Source organism: Nematocida parisii (assembly GCF_000250985.1).
Source record: "Nematocida parisii ERTm1 unplaced genomic scaffold supercont1.2, whole genome shotgun sequence".
Classification (NCBI taxonomy): Eukaryota; Fungi; Microsporidia; genus Nematocida; species Nematocida parisii.
This window is the reverse complement of record NW_013524647.1, coordinates 1-18,714: the sequence shown is the minus strand read 5'-3', so window position 1 is coordinate 18,714 and position 18,714 is coordinate 1. Positions and strand designations below refer to the sequence as shown.

At 31.1% G+C, this 18,714-nt stretch overlaps 8 protein-coding genes across 8 annotated transcripts; 6 read left to right on the top strand and 2 right to left on the bottom strand.

Annotated features, from left to right (window-relative positions):
- Nucleotides 1-265: 265 nt before the first annotated feature.
- Nucleotides 266-2,419, top strand: NEPG_00662 (uncharacterized protein; the record flags this gene model as incomplete). Its single annotated transcript, XM_013203039.1, has 1 exon — nucleotides 266-2,419. One exon carries the CDS (start codon nucleotides 266-268, stop codon nucleotides 2,417-2,419), a length of 2,154 nt encoding a protein of 717 aa, XP_013058493.1.
- Nucleotides 2,420-2,945: 526 nt separating this feature from the next.
- Nucleotides 2,946-3,809, bottom strand: NEPG_00661 (uncharacterized protein). The gene has a single exon (XM_013203038.1). It carries the CDS (start codon nucleotides 3,564-3,566, stop codon nucleotides 3,123-3,125), a length of 444 nt encoding a protein of 147 aa, XP_013058492.1. The 5' UTR covers nucleotides 3,567-3,809; the 3' UTR covers nucleotides 2,946-3,122.
- A 528-nt stretch (nucleotides 3,810-4,337) lies between these two features.
- NEPG_00660 (uncharacterized protein) lies at nucleotides 4,338-4,490 on the bottom strand (the record flags this gene model as incomplete). The annotated part of the gene is made up of 1 exon (XM_013203037.1): nucleotides 4,338-4,490. One exon carries the CDS (start codon nucleotides 4,488-4,490, stop codon nucleotides 4,338-4,340), a length of 153 nt encoding a protein of 50 aa, XP_013058491.1.
- A 370-nt stretch (nucleotides 4,491-4,860) lies between these two features.
- On the top strand, nucleotides 4,861-7,887 carry NEPG_00659 (uncharacterized protein; the record flags this gene model as incomplete). Its single annotated transcript, XM_013203036.1, has 1 exon — nucleotides 4,861-7,887. The coding sequence occupies one exon, from the start codon at nucleotides 4,861-4,863 to the stop codon at nucleotides 7,885-7,887; it is 3,027 nt and encodes a 1,008-aa protein (XP_013058490.1).
- A 561-nt stretch (nucleotides 7,888-8,448) lies between these two features.
- NEPG_00658 (uncharacterized protein) lies at nucleotides 8,449-9,318 on the top strand (the record flags this gene model as incomplete). The annotated part of the gene is made up of 1 exon (XM_013203035.1): nucleotides 8,449-9,318. One exon carries the CDS (start codon nucleotides 8,449-8,451, stop codon nucleotides 9,316-9,318), a length of 870 nt encoding a protein of 289 aa, XP_013058489.1.
- Nucleotides 9,319-10,652: 1,334 nt separating this feature from the next.
- NEPG_00657 (uncharacterized protein) lies at nucleotides 10,653-13,430 on the top strand (the record flags this gene model as incomplete). The annotated part of the gene is made up of 1 exon (XM_013203034.1): nucleotides 10,653-13,430. One exon carries the CDS (start codon nucleotides 10,653-10,655, stop codon nucleotides 13,428-13,430), a length of 2,778 nt encoding a protein of 925 aa, XP_013058488.1.
- A 696-nt stretch (nucleotides 13,431-14,126) lies between these two features.
- NEPG_00656 (uncharacterized protein) lies at nucleotides 14,127-16,934 on the top strand (the record flags this gene model as incomplete). The annotated part of the gene is made up of 1 exon (XM_013203033.1): nucleotides 14,127-16,934. The coding sequence occupies one exon, from the start codon at nucleotides 14,127-14,129 to the stop codon at nucleotides 16,839-16,841; it is 2,715 nt and encodes a 904-aa protein (XP_013058487.1). The 3' UTR covers nucleotides 16,842-16,934.
- A 686-nt stretch (nucleotides 16,935-17,620) lies between these two features.
- On the top strand, nucleotides 17,621-18,413 carry NEPG_00655 (uncharacterized protein; the record flags this gene model as incomplete). The annotated part of the gene is made up of 1 exon (XM_013203032.1): nucleotides 17,621-18,413. The coding sequence occupies one exon, from the start codon at nucleotides 17,621-17,623 to the stop codon at nucleotides 18,254-18,256; it is 636 nt and encodes a 211-aa protein (XP_013058486.1). The 3' UTR covers nucleotides 18,257-18,413.
- Between the last annotated feature and the right edge of the window lie 301 nt (nucleotides 18,414-18,714).

Below are 18,714 nucleotides of genomic sequence, written 5' to 3'. Positions count from 1 at the left end.
CATACTATGTTAGTATAATATTCCATATTATAAATATATTTTTTCTACATTGGCTTATTAAGTTTGGAAATATGCGATTTAAAGATTTATATTCTTTTAAAGCCACTCAAAGAGTATTCATGAGAAATACAATAAAGCATGCATTGTATTTGAACCCCCATGTAATTTTAGGGGATAAATATATGAATCAGGAGAGGTGACTGGCAGCTAGCCAATAGTTATAATTTCATAAATATAAATTTTAAAAAATATAAGAATATACACAATGGTTAGTAATAAAGATAAGAAAATAATACTAATAACAGTAGTGCTCGGTGCGGGAGCGGCTGCTGTTATTGCATATATATATTATTTATTAGAAAAGGAAGACACGATAAACAATACTGTTATGGCGTCTGTCAAAGACATTAAATATGACCCACATATATACATAGATGATTTATTATTATTAAGTAAATCTGAGAGAGAAAGCAAAATTGAAAAGGTATTTGGAAGCATAGAAAGCCGCGGGTTTTGGTGTTTTGTTAAAGAGCTTGGCTCATCAGTGCAAGAAAGAAAGGTCTTAATCGATGATATAATTGATAATAAAGAAATGTGCGCGCGGTTTGAGAAGAAGTTTGGGCATGGGATATTTTTAAAGCTGCAAAAAATGATTGAAAATTATGCACCAAAGATGTATAAAAATGAAGACGAGACGAAAAAAGACTTTTTTGATGAGGGAGCGCCATGTCTTACAGTAGGAGACTCTTTAGTCCGGCTAAAAAATTATTATGATGATGACAAAAAAATTATAAATGAGCAGATTATTTTATCAAACAGAGGAAAAAACTCTTGCTTTCTAAATACTGCAATTCATTCTCTTCTGAGCATTCGAGAAATACGGGCAGATCTTAATAATATAACCCAAGATTTCATAACCAATGTAGAATCAATTGCTGCTGGAAAAAGAGATGTGTGTGAAAGACTTAAGACTGAACTTTCTTTAGATAGAAATTTCTTGTTACGTGATTTGTTTGATGTTGTTATTAGGCTAAATAAAATTGCTCGTGCTTTTGATGCGGCAGATGTGGGCAAGATATCTGAAGAAGTGGATAAAATTCTGTATAATGAAAAAATGGCAATATACAGCATTATAAATCTAGAACAGCAATATTGCGTATATAACCCGCATACAAAAATAAGAAATTATAATATTTCAGACTCAATAACTTCTTATATAACTCTGTACAACATAATGTGCTTTTTCTATCAGTTCTGCCCTCTGTTTAATGGGCAGGTAGAAATCCTAGGGAAAAAAATAGTGCAGCAGCAGGAGTTTATAACATGCACTATTAATCAGGATTCTTCTGCTGCACAAGAGACAGCCCCCTACCCTTCTTATAAATCCAACCTGATGGTGCTCACAGAATATGATCCCACAGAATATTCAAAAATTCACTATGTAGACTGCAGAGATCATAAGTATATACCTGTTTACATTCCTAAAGAAAAGTGCTTTAGTTCCATAGAGTGCATCAAAAGACACATATCTCGTCTATACTCTATAGATTCCGCCGAATTGCATCTATTTTTGCATAACGAAACCTCTAAGAAGTGGAGTTTTACCCTACTGTCTAATTATAGCATGGAAAAACTTTTCAATGACGCTACGAGCACTGCAGTTTTTTATTATATTCCAGGCGCAACAGATATGTCAAAGAACTATAATCTAATGTTTTTAGAATTTCCTTCCTCCAATAAAGGCTCTTCTAGAAGCAGAAATAAACAATTACAGCTTCCTTTATTCGTAGATGAGCTGATTTATTCTGCAGTAATCGAATCTGGCTACCAATGCAAAGAAAGTAATCCTAAATTTGTGGGTGCTCTGGACCAAATGAATGATGTAGTGCCATACACATATACAGCTCCGCATGGTGTGCTGCAGCCATACTATACCAGTTTTTGCATTGTAAAAGATACATCCACAACACCAGCAAGCATTGATTGCGGTATAATTAGTTCAAGTCTAACTAGCACTGCAGGCCCCTCAAGTATTATAAGCTTTAGCGTGAAAAAGACAAAAATAAGCGAATGCTATTCAGTGGGCTTTGGAAACATTGGCCCCAATAATAGTGACAATGTGGCTAAGCAATATCTACTTTCTGACTCATATAACTGCTCAGCTCGAGCAGCCGCAGTGCTTATGAGCTCACAGGGTCATTATATTACATACATAGCATCAAATAGCTCTAATCAAAATCCAGACAAAATATATATTTGTGATGATGACATGCGGCTAAGATACGTGGGGAGTTATTCTGTAGACATGAAAATGCCTATAAATTCACTATGCGACTATATTCAGATGCATCCAAACAGAAAAAAAGAACAGAGTTCAATGGGGTTTATTGGTTGGTGTCTGCAGATACTTTTATCATAGCCATGCGGCAATAAATAGGCTTTATATTCTAGATTTATTTTCTAACTTAAATTTAAATAAAAATAGGCAGCAATATAGAACCCGAAGCCTTGAAATTTATTTTTGTAAAAATAAATAATACTACTACTTTGAATAAACTGTTTTCTATTAAAAAACTACTACTTTAAAGCTACCAAGGCAGAAAAGATTAGTACTGTATATATCTTTTGTAGAAAGTTTCTAGATTAAAAGGCTTGAATGGTATGCAACACCTTTTTTACAGAATAAGTATATTTTTAATAATCTGAAGAACAAATATTTTTATTCTTCATCTACTATTGCTATAGAAAGAAAATCGTCAATCTTGTATCCATCCAAGTAACAATCTAGCTTCATGTATACTTCAATATAAAGCAACTAAATAACTTAGAAAACTCCTGTATTAATGGTTTTTGTTGGCTTAGGAGATGCATTGATGATTTAGAATCTAGAAAAAATATATATAGCTTTGCGCATATTGACTTAATAAGTAAAACAGAGTATAAATTGGAGTTTTATTAGAAAAATTACTATATATGTACATAATACATATGACATGGGCTGTGTGTTTCTGGTGTTCTAAATACATATAGATTCAATCTTTTTAAGCTGTTTTCGGGGGTTTACTTAAAGGCTGCTAAATATTGTCAAAATATACCCATATACATTTATCGCATTTGATATTTTATAAAGATACCGCATGTTTTTGTGATTCCTGTTTAAGAAAAACAAGAAATAAATTCCAAAAAGCAATCAGAAAAAGAATATAGGTGTACTCGCATATAACAAAAAATATTGATGTATTTTTTACTTCAGTAAAAAAACTCAAATATTTAAAAAACTTGATGGCAATTAAAAGCACCTCTCCAATATAAATAATAAATGATGCTATACATGCGATTTGTATAATTTCCATACTAAAATTCGACCCATTGCACAACCGAATAATAGAAGACAATGTATAATATGAAATAATTGTAATAAACATGATTAAAAACAACTTAAACAATTTTGAAATAACTTTTTTTCTATAGGTGCTTGTTTCTTCTTCTGAATGATTTTCTGTGTTATTAAATGGCATCTTGTCAAAAGGAATTTTTAGAACATCTGAAAGCATTCCTATGCACATGATAAGTATGCAGATTACTCGGATTATTTCAATGTTGTTTTTATAGCAATTAGGAGAATTTGAATAAAAACTGCTTAAAATAATATGTATAATTAAATTAACACCCACTATGAAAAATATTGGATACAAAATGCCGAAAAATGCTATTACTATAATTTTATATATATAGCTCCCTTTTGGCAACTTGCAATATTCTTCCAGTATATTTAATATGTTTTTGGTAGTTTTTATGCATTTTTTTTTGCATCCATGTTGAGGGAAACTGCTTTTTACTCTTTATTAAGTTAATCATTTTATAAAAAAATAATTTTACGCTGTATAAAAATATTTTCAATTATTTATGCTTTTTTGTAATATACTTCAAAGCCTATTAAAATATAAATTTTTTGATTGAATAGTAGTTTTTTATGATGGCGCCAACGTCTATGTACACATCCCATAAATTTATCTGTCAATGCGCCCACTCACGCAGTGATGCCACCAAACCAATGACTACGATTGAAGAAAGACAGATCAAAATCTAATGATTTAAGCAAAAAACTCAAATAGAAAGCAAAGAATCGTGAGAGAATTGATGAAAGGGTTCACCTCAATAACTATTTTCTATTTTTTTAATAAAAACGGTTTATTGTATATTAAAAAATGGAAACCACTGCCTGAAGCACAAAACACGCAGACAATTTAAGATTAAATATGATAATTTTATAGAGGAGTCTTTTCGTTAACTAGATCTGATGTATTTGGTGAAAATAATAATATACATACAAAATTTTAATAATTTTCTCTAATATATTTATAAATAAATATATATATATATGCTAATATGTCTTCACATAGCATAATGTTAAAAATCGATATATAAACTAGAAAATTAGATTTTTGTTGCGTTAAACATGATAATAATGCTTTAAGTGAACTTGGCATGTTTTAAAGTTTATTTGTTTCTTTTCTAGTTATCTAATAAATTCCTATTTTTATAATGCTTCTAGCTGTTTTTATTTAAAGTGCCTGCAAAATTAAATAAGCATTCATTTCAAAGTATAATACAAAAATAAAAAGGTCTATATGATATTTTAATAAATACACATAGAAATAATTTTATGCAATAAAACTTATTTTAAGGCCCGGTAGTATTCTTATTAATAATGTCTAAAACTTGATTATTATTCACTATTGAATTTCGGCTTTAAACATTCTCGGAGTATGCTAAAATTTTATTATTATTATTTATCAGCGATAATAAAAGCAATTTAATAACCCGAAGCTGATAGATGAGTCTTTTTTTTTGCAAAATATGTCAATGCTATTAGATAAAAATAGAAGTATACACATAAAGAATTATAGAAAACTAGTAATCAATGCCCTATTTATCATTGCATTTCTATTTATGTTAGAAACATATTTAATACATCAAATATTTACTAAATACACCGCGAATGATATAGAAAGCATTCAAAAACATGAATTTGTTTGTATTAATGGAGAAATCATGCATGTAAATCCGAATGGCCCGCTGGGTCTGGAAGCTGTGTATATATTGCATAAGATTGGACTTGTCGAACGGTTTAGATTGTTTTCTCCTATTTTAAAAGTTGTTTCGACTGCAGATCATAACACTATCCCGAAATCTGATGTGCAAGAAGAGAAAGAGGAAGAAGAAGATTTTATACCCGCTTCTTTGCATCCAACTGGGGAACCATTGGAGTCTATTAGAGAGCACTACAGTGTATTTATCCACCTGTTTTCTTTTCTAAAAAGAAAGGAATCAATAAAAACACAATGCCCAGATTCATTCTATGCATTTTTGAACAGCTGTGGAGAAAGTCAGAATAATTATAAAATACTTGCTGCATTGCTTCTTCTTACTGAGAACCTTGATGTTCCGCTCAGTCTAGAGGTGAATGAAACTGGGGCTTTCCTTGCTTTAAAGAGTATGAGTGCAGAAAATGACGTTTTCTGGGTTAAAATATGCACACCACCAAAAATAGCAGATGAGTTGCCTAATCCTACAGAAAACTATAAGTTGGCTAAAAGTAGTGTTCTAGATGTTCTCAATTTTTTTATACAGAATAAAAGCAATATTGGCCTGCTGGACCAGATATACCCATCCAATGAAAAACAACATGAATACAGCGTGCTAGAAAGATTTTCAAGTACACCAGGATTTCTAATTCAAATGTACATATACTATTACATAGAGGAAAAAAATAATATGACTGCTTTCATTCAAATCGTGCACGATCTTCTCTATGAATATAGTCAAACTGTGCAAAAGAGTATTTGCAAGAAAGAGGCAGAAGATCCAGCACTGGCGTGCACAATGTCTGTAGTAGAGGAAAATAACACATCCCAACCGAATAAAGAATCTTCTACAGGAACACATGCAAAAGCAGATAAATCTTCTACTACACCTATGCATCAAACAGCACTGGCGGTGTATGATGCGTATTTTATAGATTCATCTAAATATAATGTTTTCAATAATGGTGAGCCTATTAAAAAGTATAATGAAATTATGAACATAAAACTACTATCCCATATAGATGTTCTAATGAACAAATTGGCTACTAAAAAGGGGCTTAATGAAGAAGAAAAGAATCTTCTTATAAAGATAAAAGAATTTTCATGGATTGTAAAGTCACAAGATCTTCGTTCGCATTTATACAAAGTTTACTTAAAATGTATGTTAAATAGCAATTTATTTTCCAGCTCAAATGAAATAAAATATATGAAAAGCATTACAAAAATGCCTAAAGAACGGTTTACAGACATGAATAAGTTTATTGTAAACAAACAAATGGGGTTCTATAATTATCGCCTGGCGCTGATAAGGTACTTAACACTGTATTCTATACATTTAAACTTACCCGAATCTCATCCCGTCATGTGCTTTAATTATAATCTGATCCAAAATGTACTAATACATGATATATACATAATAAGGCAGTTAGTCTGTTTTTTCAGCTGTATAAAAAGCCTTTGGGATATTTCAGAATATATAAGCAACTGCGAAGAAAAATGCGATATGGATTTATTTTATTATAAAGAAGAGCTATATAAAATAATTTTATGCGTAGTGGAGATAGATTCACCGGAGATTCTTTATGGAATTATAAAAATACATGTGAAAGAAATGAAAAAGCTACACAATATAACCAGTGTCTTGTTCTCCATGACTTGCAGCGAACAGATGAGAGTGATTGCATGCCTAACCAAGAATGGCACTACAATGGAATACATTACTTCTATTCTTAACTATTTAAAAGAGGACAAAGAAAGAACAAAAGAGAAGCCCAAAAATTCAAAGAATTTTACATGTGATCAACTGGAAAAAACTACAGCCATTCTTTTTATACTGATTGATTTGTCTAGAAGCAATTCGCAAAGATTTCGAGATATTATAACACAATGCTATAATTTGATTGTAATAGACTCAAAGTCACTAAACAGCATAACAATGTGGGGGGAACTGCCTCTGTATGTTTTAAGGCAGAGAGTATGTTTTTTTCAGGATATGGTGAATAATATATTGAAAAAACAGAAAAAGATAGACATAAAGCTTAAAATTCTTTTGGAAATACATCAAAAAGCCGTAACAGAAAAAATAGAACTCCGCAAAAAGGAGCATATGGAAAATAGTTTGAGAGAAAAAAATAAAGATTTAATTTCCGCTTCTTCAAAAAAGACAGAGTCTCTGAATGAGTTTAATAGATGTGCAGACAAAATACAAGAAAGGTTAATCAATATTTTAAGAGAGACTTTTTTGTCTATTAGCAAGTTTCTTTTATATAGGACATTTAATTGCCTATACAAACTAGATATTGGCGACCAAGAAATACCCGATGAAGTAGGCAAAATTAAAAGAATATATACATATATTTATTTTTCTACAGTAGATAGTTCTTTTGACTATTCAATAGAGAGCAACATAGAAAATGCTTGTAAAGAACTAATACCACTAAAGCGGTTCTTAAACCTTGATAATTCTGATGTGACGGAGATATTGAATGATTTGGAAAGGCTTAAAAAGGAGAAGGCCATTATGGAGACCAGCAAATTAGCGGAAACAATGCAGGCAGTCCGAAAAATGAATGACATAACAAAGATGCATTTAATAGAGGAAGAACTTGGCAAAATTCTTCAATTGACAAAGGTTTCTCGAGATAAGATCAATGAAAATATTAATAATCTAATTTTATTGGAGTTGGATTCAAGCAAAGAAAACGAATTATATATAATGTCTAACGTATCGCTTATTTCTTCAGTGATTGTTTATGTATTCAGTACAATTGAGAATATAATAGGAGGGAATAGAAGTTAAATTGAGCAATGATATTTATAAAATATATCCTCAGGCACGAATCAGGATATCTATTTAGCTATGTTTCTCTATATTCAGCAAACAATCGCATTAGTTGGTTGCACTCAGCGGGCTCAGCGGAATTCCAGGTTATGAAGTGTAGGAAATGTGTATGTTGTACTCTTTAATTATTTGTTGGCTCTCCTCATACATTATAGCAATAAAGTGGTTTTATTTAAAAATTCTTATTTCTATGGCGCATGCATCATATTTGATAGGCTTATGTATATTTCTTTTTATTTATTTTATTTCTTAAATATTGCAGAATATATCATATAGATTTGATAGCTGCTTGTTATTTAGAACCTAGCCTACTTAGAAGCTTTAAATTTTTTTGAATACCAGGCTGGCAATAAGATCTGCTTGTTAGAATAATAAGGAAATTTGCAATCTGTTTTATTTGTACATTCCGGGTTGTTTCGGGTTGTATTTAAATATATTTTGGCTGTGTTCAGGATATAATTTGAAGAATCAGATGATTATGACAATCTTCTATTTAACACTTTCGAGGTTTATAAAGAAATGGCAGTTTTTAGAAAGAAGGTATTTAACATTATTAATAAGATGCTTTCTAGTAATAAGAATTCTATATGGAGGTTTACACATTTCTATCTTCTCTGTTGTACTTCGAAATCCTTTTATAATAAAGATAAAATTTCAGGTTATGCTGTCTGTAGCCATGACCAACTAGAGCCTGCAAATTCGGCTCTATCCAAATATATGATTAATTCTGCAGAAGATGATGCGTCTAAATCCATCCACACATGCCCTTCTATATGCAATGTTGCTCTATTCGGCAGCAGCCCCGTGCTAGAGGAATTCAGCACAAAAGAAAGCCAAAAAAGTGCGGATATAAAAGAAACAGAAGAACACGCTACATCAACAAAATTAACAGCAAACACAGAAGAATTTTCAAAACCAGAACTATTAAACTCACTAAGCATGGAAGATACCTATCCGGAGTCAAATATACTGCTAGTGTGTGATATTCCAAAAAATCCAAATGCCACATATATACAAAATACTGAAGCGCTAACCAAAGTAGTTGAATGGATAAATTTGCAGGAAAACGTGAATGCTGTGAAAGTACATGCTTTAGACTGGGTGGCAAATTGGATAGATTCTCATATTAAATGGCCAAAGCAATATAAGTTTAGTAAGCCCGACACATACATTCTAGCTTGCTTTCCAATTAAATCAGGATATTTCATCTCTGGGAGCATCACAAAGAAGTTCACTGGCTTTAAAAAGCTACCAAACATGGAAATCAAATGTAGTGTTTCAGGAAAAGCCAAAAGAGAATTTATTATTTTAGGGAATATAGTGTATAAACTGAACGTACAGGTGTTATATAATAATAATGGCGCCGGGTTATCTAAATGCCTAGAATAGTGAGCAATGAAATTTCTTTTTTATTTTAAATTTAGAGAAAGTATTTATTTTCAGTTATTTGGTATAGTGTATTTTATGTAAGGCATAAATAATATTTTATTTTTAATAAATTATACATAGTTCACACTATTTATATTCAATCTTTAATTAGTTTTAATAAATTCTCAGAAGAAAGCCCTAAAATACTTACTGTATTAGTCAATATATCGTGATGGTATTATCAAATGCCTTTCATTGTCTGCTGCAAAGAACAAACAATTATATTTTTTAATAGAACATGAATATGTTATGGATAGTAAGTAATAAATATTTACACGTAGCGAGAGTAAAAATAAATTTGCCACAGCCGCCTAGGGGCACGACAAGCCGCTTATAAGGTATAGGAGGCAAGCACTTGGTGCTCGCTATCCATCCAGCTGGGGCTACTCAAACCTTATATCAATAAACTGTTTTCTATTAAAAAAGCAAAAGTAAAAATACTCAGAGATAATAAGCATTGAGAAGAGGGAAGAATAGTCGATATATAAGAAAACGGTGCGAAAAAGTATATGACACAACCTGTGGTAATAGGAATTGTTGTATACTAAGACTAATATTAGTATCGTAATACATGAGTTATCTAAATGTTTACATAAACATGACAGTATAAATTAAATCAGAAATATTTGTTTGACACAGCATGCCAACATAAATTAAATTGATCATACGGTCTATAAATACGTATTCAAAATTCAATAAGATTAAAGTATCTTAATGACTTTTTCTAAGAAATCAACTGGAATGAATAAGTAGTAGAAGTGTAGATAGGTATAGTAAATTAGATTTTAAGGCGTTACATGGTATATAAGGAAAGAGAAATCCTAACTAAAACTAAAATAATCTTTACTTTGGTTATAATATAAAAATTAAACGGATTAGTAGGGTATTTATCTCTTATTTTGTATTTATGTGTGTATATTGATATTTGTGTGCTAATTAGTTCATATACAAAATATAGAGTGCTCTGTCCTCTCTTACAGCTGTACTTTTACTCTGCAATAGTAAACTTTTGTATAAACAGTTAATCTATTTGTTATTATCCGCACTTAAAGTTGTTTTCTTAGAAAAAGTCATTAAGATACTTTAATGTTTATTGAATTTTGTATACGTGTTTATAGACCGTATAATCAATTTAATTTATGTTAACATATTGTGTTAACAATAATTTCTGATTTAATCTGTGCTGTCATGTTTATGTAACTATTACAATAACCCACGCCATGCTAAGCCAATGCTATTCTTAGCATACACCACTTAATATAAGATATAAAAATAAATGATTTTTGCATTTAGAAATGGAAAAGAGATGCACCACAATTAGAAGTAATAAATATGTACTAAGCACTATATTAACAAAAAAATATATTATGGCACTGTTATTACTTATTCAGACAGCATATTCTCATGTAGGAATGTCAGATGCAAAAGAGATAGATAAAATGATGTTAGGAAGCAAGAATAATATAGCTATAAACAGCAATGGAGATCTTTCTTCAATAAAAGGATACATCTTACATAAGTGTGGATATATGCAAAATCTAAGATATTACTTATCGTATATAATAGAGATAGAGCCCGACTATATTGAAACGAATACTACAACGCTTAATAGATGCACTCGGTATTTACTAAATTACATATACAATTGCCCAGAAAGGTGCACATATCTAAGAGAATTCAATCAACAGCTAATAAATATGTTCCCTTCAGAAAAAGGGCGTCTGTCCATTGAGTCAGAGAGTTATGACTCATTTACTCGATTTCTACGAGAGTGTAAAAACAAATTGGATGGTCTATATGTCTTAGCTTCTTTATTTCTGCTCTCAGAAGGAGTAAAAATGCCCATTGAAATAGTAAATGGCCATGACAAAAAAAATAGTTTGATTCTAAAGAAGAACGGAGAATTTGGCTTCCGTATTAACTTGCCTATGAACATAATGAGCACAAGTGGAAACCTTGTCTACCAGCAGAAAACAGAAGACATAGTGAACTTCTTCAAAAATAGTGAAGAAGGAGATTCTCTAAAAGTGCCGTGTAATTTTTTATTCCATTACAGCTATTATGAGCTCTCAAAAGGAAACTTTCTCTTCGGCCCAAGGTTCCTTATTCAGTCGTATTTCTTTGAGTATATAGACACCGTAGATATGTATAAGGATTTTGTGGGTATTGTTTATGAATTAATTAATGAACAAATGCCAATAAATATGCACTATCCCAGCACAAAAGCCGAGAAAAAGGTAATAAATGCCTTTTACTGGATTTTCATAGAAAAAAGAAATTCTTGGCGCATAAAAACTCCTTATTATGTTGAAGAAATCCTTAAAATTGAGAACATGTGGAATAACACAGGCTCACAAACACCATCTCTGCATAAGGAAGTGCGGCCTATGCACTCTCCTGCTCCTTCATACATTCGAAGAAAAGACAGAAATGGTATGACTGAGGACAACTATATTGAGAAAGTTCTTTTTGACCTGTTTGTTTGCTTTACTTTCAACCAGTATATCAATAAGCACAGCACAAGCCACCTACCCAGTCCATCCAGTCAGTTAAAATTATTTTTTGATAAAAACATACATAAAATACAAAATGAAACCCCCACTCTGCACAGTGAATGGTGCGAGGCTGTGGATGCTCTGTCTAGTAAAGGTATTTTTTATACAGACAGCAAGAAACAAATTGAGTTTGGATTGCTAAACATGCTATTTTTCATAGAAGAGCTTGCGGGCACCAACCAAGAACTAAGAAATTCAATTGCCTGTCTATTAATTATAATTAATAGGAAACACATAGAAAAGTCAGATCAGACAGAAATACAGAATAATTTAAAAAATGTATTTAAATCTCTCTCTTTGAATAAAAGTATAGAGGTGGAGTGCAAAAATCTTAAATTAGAAAAAACTGAAAGTGGTAAACTAGAAATATTCACCGAGTGTAACACCCCCATTGTGATCACATACAGTGAGTATCCTTTTCATAGCTACCGATGTCTTGAAATAGAAGTGCCCCACATCACTTCTAATTTTGTGCCTGCTTCAAGTGATAACAGAGATATATTTGACATTAAATACATTGGGTCCGAGTTATGGGATATTATAACTCCTGAAAAGTCGCCAGATGGTGATGCCAAATGGCATATTGAACAATACATAGATATTGAACATGATAAAATTGCGCATGCAATAGACAGAGAATATAATTTTATAAATAAAATAGTATATTCTTTGCATGATGGATACAACGGCATTCCTAATAGCTTAATGCTTTGGGGGAGTCTGGATTGCATAATGTACAAGGCTAAAATTGTTGAAGTGTTTTTAATTCACTCTAGTTATGAAACTTTGAGTATTACTAACCCTATGGTGCAGTTTACATCTAAACTTATAGACAGTGTGCCACTAGATGACCCGAGAGTAAGGAAGATTATGCTGCGCGGATGTCTATACAATAAGAATTTCGGGCTATATTACCCACAGATTAAGTATGATGTAGAAGAAATATTAGAGCCATACATGGGAGTTACCTGCGTGCTAGGCAGTATGGCATTAATTAAGCCCTTGTTTTCTTCTGATATACACCATAAGGCGATTGCAAACTCTTTTGTATCTTTTGCCAACTTTCTTAAGAAGCATAGAAGTAGTAGGGAAAGATATATCATCTTTGGGTCTAATGACCTATGCAGAAAGATAATTAAAGAAAATTTGCGCTATACAATAAAAGAAGAAGATATGAAATTCATTCTAAACTCAATACAAACAAATACAGATGTAACTGGTGATTACTGCGCAGACAATATTTTTATGGCGTGGCTTTTTCATATTGGATCCTTAGATGAAGATATACCCGTAAAAATCACTAGGGCTGTTTATGGCTATATAAAGTGTAAAAATCTAACAGAAAATATCAAAATTCTTTTACGGGCTGAGTGTATTAATTCTACAGTAAAGAATGTTTTAAGTCTACTAATACGCAAAAAATCAAAATTACTTGAGAGTGATGAGCATTTATTTGGGGTGATAGAAAAGTATCAGAAGATACTAGATTTTGCCAAGAAGTTAAGTTCATCTGATTAGGGTAAGTTTTTTCTATATAAACGAAGTGATAATATGCTATAAAAAACAATTCTTATCTACCCTATATATTTCATTTCTATAGTGTATGACAATAGTTAATGCTGTTTGTATAATCAAAATAAATACCGAGCGTTTCACTGGTAGTTTGTTTATTCGGGGTGTATGCTATATTATGTGTGTTTTAATATGGCTATGTTTTTGTTGATTTCTTTTAATATTACTTGTGTGTGGTTTGTTATACTATTTAATATACTAATACTGTGAATAAAATAAATTTAAAGTAAATTGTATAGTAAAAATATTATTAGTGTATGGAATTATTATTTATTTTTTGTAAAGGATAAACAATTACGTTTTTTAATAAAGCACATATACTCTACACAATATAAAGTGAAATAGAAACAAAAATGGCCATGAAATTCAAGCTATGACAAGTTTTAATAGATAAAAGCAGTTGATTTCTTAGAAAAAGTCATTAAGATACTTTAATGTTTATTGAATTTTGAATACGTATTTATATACCGTATAATCAATTTAATTTATACTGTCATGTTCATGTAAACATTCAGATAACTTATGTATTACGATACTAATGTTAGTCTTAGTATACAACAAATATCAAAATAAAAGATCGTTAATTAGATGAAATTAGAAAAAACGAATACAGCAATAAAAAATATTTTTTTTATTCCCTGAATGAAAAACAGTATGATCATAAAGCTACTAGTGATGATGTACACAGTGTGTGCAAGACTTGAACTGAGTGATATAAAGACAATAGGTGATTCAGTAGTTATTGAAGAAGATAACTTGTTAATACATCCAGACGGACCATTAAATCCACTAAGAGGATACATTATGCACAAGAGCGGAAATATGTACAACAAACGATTATATGCGCCAGAAATAGACACAATGTATAAATTGGAAAAAACAGATAAAGTAACAGATTTTTTCACTCCAATTTATGATTATACAAGAAACCCAGTAAATGACCTGGCATATGATGTTATTTGTGAGGACAAAGAAAAGAATGAGTACCTCACACAGTTCCATACACAACTAATTAAAATGTTTCCCTCTGCATATGGGTCACTTTCTATCGTATCAGGACTGCCCGAGGGGTTTACTTCTTTTCTGAAAAAAGAGGAAGTGCAGCCTCAGAGTATGCGCATCCTGGCAGCCCTTTTCTTATTGTCTGAGCAGGTGGATATTTCTATTGATGTAGAAGAAAAGAAAAAACTTGTTCTGAGAAGTGCAGATGAAACAACTGCATATATTGACCAGAGCCTGCGCATATTTACAAAAGACCAAACAGAATCTAAAACCGATATAAAAAAAACGTGCAAGGATCTAGAAAGCCTTATTGAATTTCTTAAAAAGTATATAGACAATGACAGTGCAAATCCAAGTGCAATGGAAGGACTGCCTACTGAGCCAACTACGTATGAGCAGTTCATGACAGGAGAATTTTTGAACACGTCCCAGTTCCTTATTCAGTCGTACATATACGAGTTTATTGACACAAAAGAAAATTACATTAAATTTGTAAATGCTGTATATACTCTCTTGAACGACCAGATAAAAAATAAAAAGTCATACGAAAAAGTACTGAGCAAGTGCTTTGTAAAAGAAGATGCACAATCAAACGAAATCGACCATACTAAGATTATTTGCGATCTTAAGGATACAATAGACAAGTATAAAATATTTCCATTCATGGATTCATCACTGCTTCCGTCCTATGATCGGGTTAAAGCATATGACCGGGAAAAGGGCGAGTTCATAAACAATGAAAGCAGAAAGTACTCCAATTGTGTAGAAACGACTCTGATGGGTCTTTTCTTATGCTTAGTATATGATCCAAATAAAAAGAAGTACAATACAGACCATCTGCCCGACAATAAAGAAACTAAGCCACTGAAAGACTTCTTTAAAAAGTACACTGAGCCAAGAGAAGCCACTGACTATGAAATGCACGAAGATTGGTGTAGAGTGATAGCAGACTTGAAGAATGACAAGATTCTTTACTTAAAGGAGAAGACGAATGAGCTGGACAGCAGTCTGCTGAACATTCTTTATGTTGTATCGGATATAACTGGAAGCAAAGAAGAAGTGGTTAAAGAAATTAAGTACTTAGAAGAACTTCTTTCTAATAAGAAGGTTGATGATTGGCTTGATATAGAAGAAAGCTTGACTACAATATTCAAGGAGCTATCAAATAACAAGAATCTTGAAGTAGAGTGTGACGAATTCACAGTAGGTACACGAGAATATAAAAAGATGGACTTATTTGGTAAGTTTAAGCTAATATATACTTTTAATGAGAAAAAAAATGGAATATTAGTAGAGATAACTCCTGGCCATTCCTCATTAAGCTTATTGGAAGACGTATTGTCTAGTGAAGAGAAAAATATTATTAAAAAAAAGCTGACTGAAATACAAAATACTTATAGTAGTATAGAGAGTTACACAGCATACACAATTAGACAGTACATAAACATAGAACTTGCTAAGATGCAAGAGGAGTATGCATTGGGCCGAATTCAAGAAAGTATTAAAAATAACCATGATAATATAAATAACATTTTCCTTCACGGGATGATTCGATCTGTTGAACAAAAAGCAAGCATTGTTGGATACTTCTTGATTATGAATGTAGAAGATACTCTACCAAAAAACAATTCACTAGTTCGGTTTACCAATAATCTTATAGGAAGTACTCCACTTGATGATTTTGAAACAAGAGAAGATATGCTGCTTTATTGCATGCTTAATAAAGACGGTAAGAGCTACTATAAAGGAATTGAAAGCTGCTGGAAACAGGTTTCTAGAATTGCTGTATATAAATTTGATGCAATAATTAGTGACATTTTAGAGAAGTCAAACTATTCCCTAGATGTTACATTAGAGTGCTTTAAAAAGTTTATAATGGATATGGCAAATAGTGATGAGAAGTATTTTATTATTCCAGGATTCACATTAATTGAAAATATAGTAATGTTTTCTAGAAAGACTAATGAACTAGCTGAAACACTTTTAGAGTTTATAAAAATAATAGATGAAACAGTTATGCAGCCAGATGGATCAAATATGTTTGTTATTTACTTAAGATGGATTGTCAATGTGGTATTATATAATTTAGATGATAAGAAAGAGATTATAAAGATTCTAATGGATCAAATAGATGTTAATTATAATTTTAATCTAGATAACAAATGGAATAGTTGGATTTGTGTCAATTATTTCAATATATTGAAAAATTTAGAAACATGTAAGGATCTATTTTGTGATGATGAAGAAAGCCCAGAAATTGTTGAAAAATACGACCATCTTATAGAAAAAATAAAAAGCGCATTTAACCCGAATAACCCGAATCTTCCAGTGAGTCTTGAATCCTTCCACACGTAGAAATGCATAAGTGAATATTGGATTGTTTGTATATAAGGTGTAAGAATATACTGCTTTTCTTTATATACGCAGATTTATTGGCAGCGCATAGAAATAAATAAAATAAAAAAATAAAATAAAAATTCAATATTAACTACAGTATATTATTATAACACAGCAGTATTTCTCTAAATTCTAACGGGTTGAAAGCATCATATATTCTAAATTTAATTTGACATGTCTTTAATAATCAGTTTGTGTTCTATGATTTATACTGTTTATGTTGATTTCTTCTGTTGTATTCTGTATTGTATTTTAGTGTATTTAAGTATAAATTGTTTGTTCTTTATGTTCTATAAATAAATATTTTACTTTAAAATAAAGTGTATAGTACTGCTAATAACATGAATGGATTTATTTACAAGCAGTTTATATTTAAAAATAAAATAGAAAAAGAAAAGAAGAAAGAAGAAAAAAGGATAATGGAGTATATAAATGTAGAATATCACAAGTAAAGGCAAGGAAACACACATAATAAGAAAAGAGAGTGTGATATGACAAAGCACTTATTTGCAGTCAGAATATAATTATATTTAAAGATTTGATGTTCTATACTAATAATAAGAGTAATTCAATTCATGTAAATTTTATTTTATGCAGAATATATATACTGCAGGGATAATTTAAGAGAGTAAATTAGTTGTTTTTTTACAAAGAATTAAAATAATAGAACAGGATTATTATCAAGTTAATTCTATTTTAAAATATAAAAGAAAAATAATTTCAACTCGAATTTAAATATGAAAGAGAGAGACAATATACTCAAAAAAAACAAAAACATGTGTATAGAAAGAAAAACATTAAATAAGAATAATATACTTATAATACTATTACTGACGATACACAGTTTATATGCAAAGATAGAAACAAGAGACGCTAGTACTATACAGAAAATGGAACTAGGAGATAAAGACAGCCTAGTAGCAATACACCCACAAGGCGGGCTTTCTCCATTCTATCAGTGTATTATGGAGAGAAGTGGATATATAAAGAACTTACGGGGATATCTACATGCCATAGATGGGAGTGGAAACCAAGTTGGAGGGTATGGGTCTACTATACTCAAGGAGTCTAGTGAATACATGCAGGCATTCACACAGCAGCTGATTAATATGTTTCCATCAGAAGATAGATATTTATCCATTGAGTCAGAGAGCCCAGACTCATTCACTCGGTTCTTAAGAAGGCATGAAGACAGGTCAGATAGTTTATATATTCTTGCTTCTTTATTTCTTCTCTCTGAAGGGATAAATATTCCTATTAGAATAGTGGAGAGTAAAGTGAATAAAAATAAAATACTTATTCTAAAGAAGAAAAAAGTAGAGGACCAGAAGAAGAAGAGGATAGGAATAGTAGTTCTGAATATGATGAGTTAGAGAAGAGGAAAATAAGCAGAAGAGAAGGATTTCACATCAACTTGATTCTGGCTATAAAAAGTAAAACAGAAAAGGATAATACTGCTGAATCAGCATATCAGAAGAAAACAGAAGAGATAGTGAGCTTCTTCAAGAGTATTGCTACCACCAATTTATCTTACTGCTTAAAAGTGCCAGAAGAGTTCTCAATGCCTACTACATATGAAGAGTTCTTAAAGGGGAATTTTCTGTGCAATCCGAAGTTCCTTATACAGTCGTACTTCTTTGAGTATATAGACAGTGTGGAGATGTATAGAGAGTTTGTAAGAGCGGTGTATGAATTAATTACTGAACAAATACTAAACAAAGATGAGAAGAAGAGTGAGAATATAAGCATGAAGACAGGAAAGAAAGCACAGGAGGTGTTTGACAGTCTATTCATTAAACAGGACTCAGCCGAGCTGCCTAGCAAAGTGAAA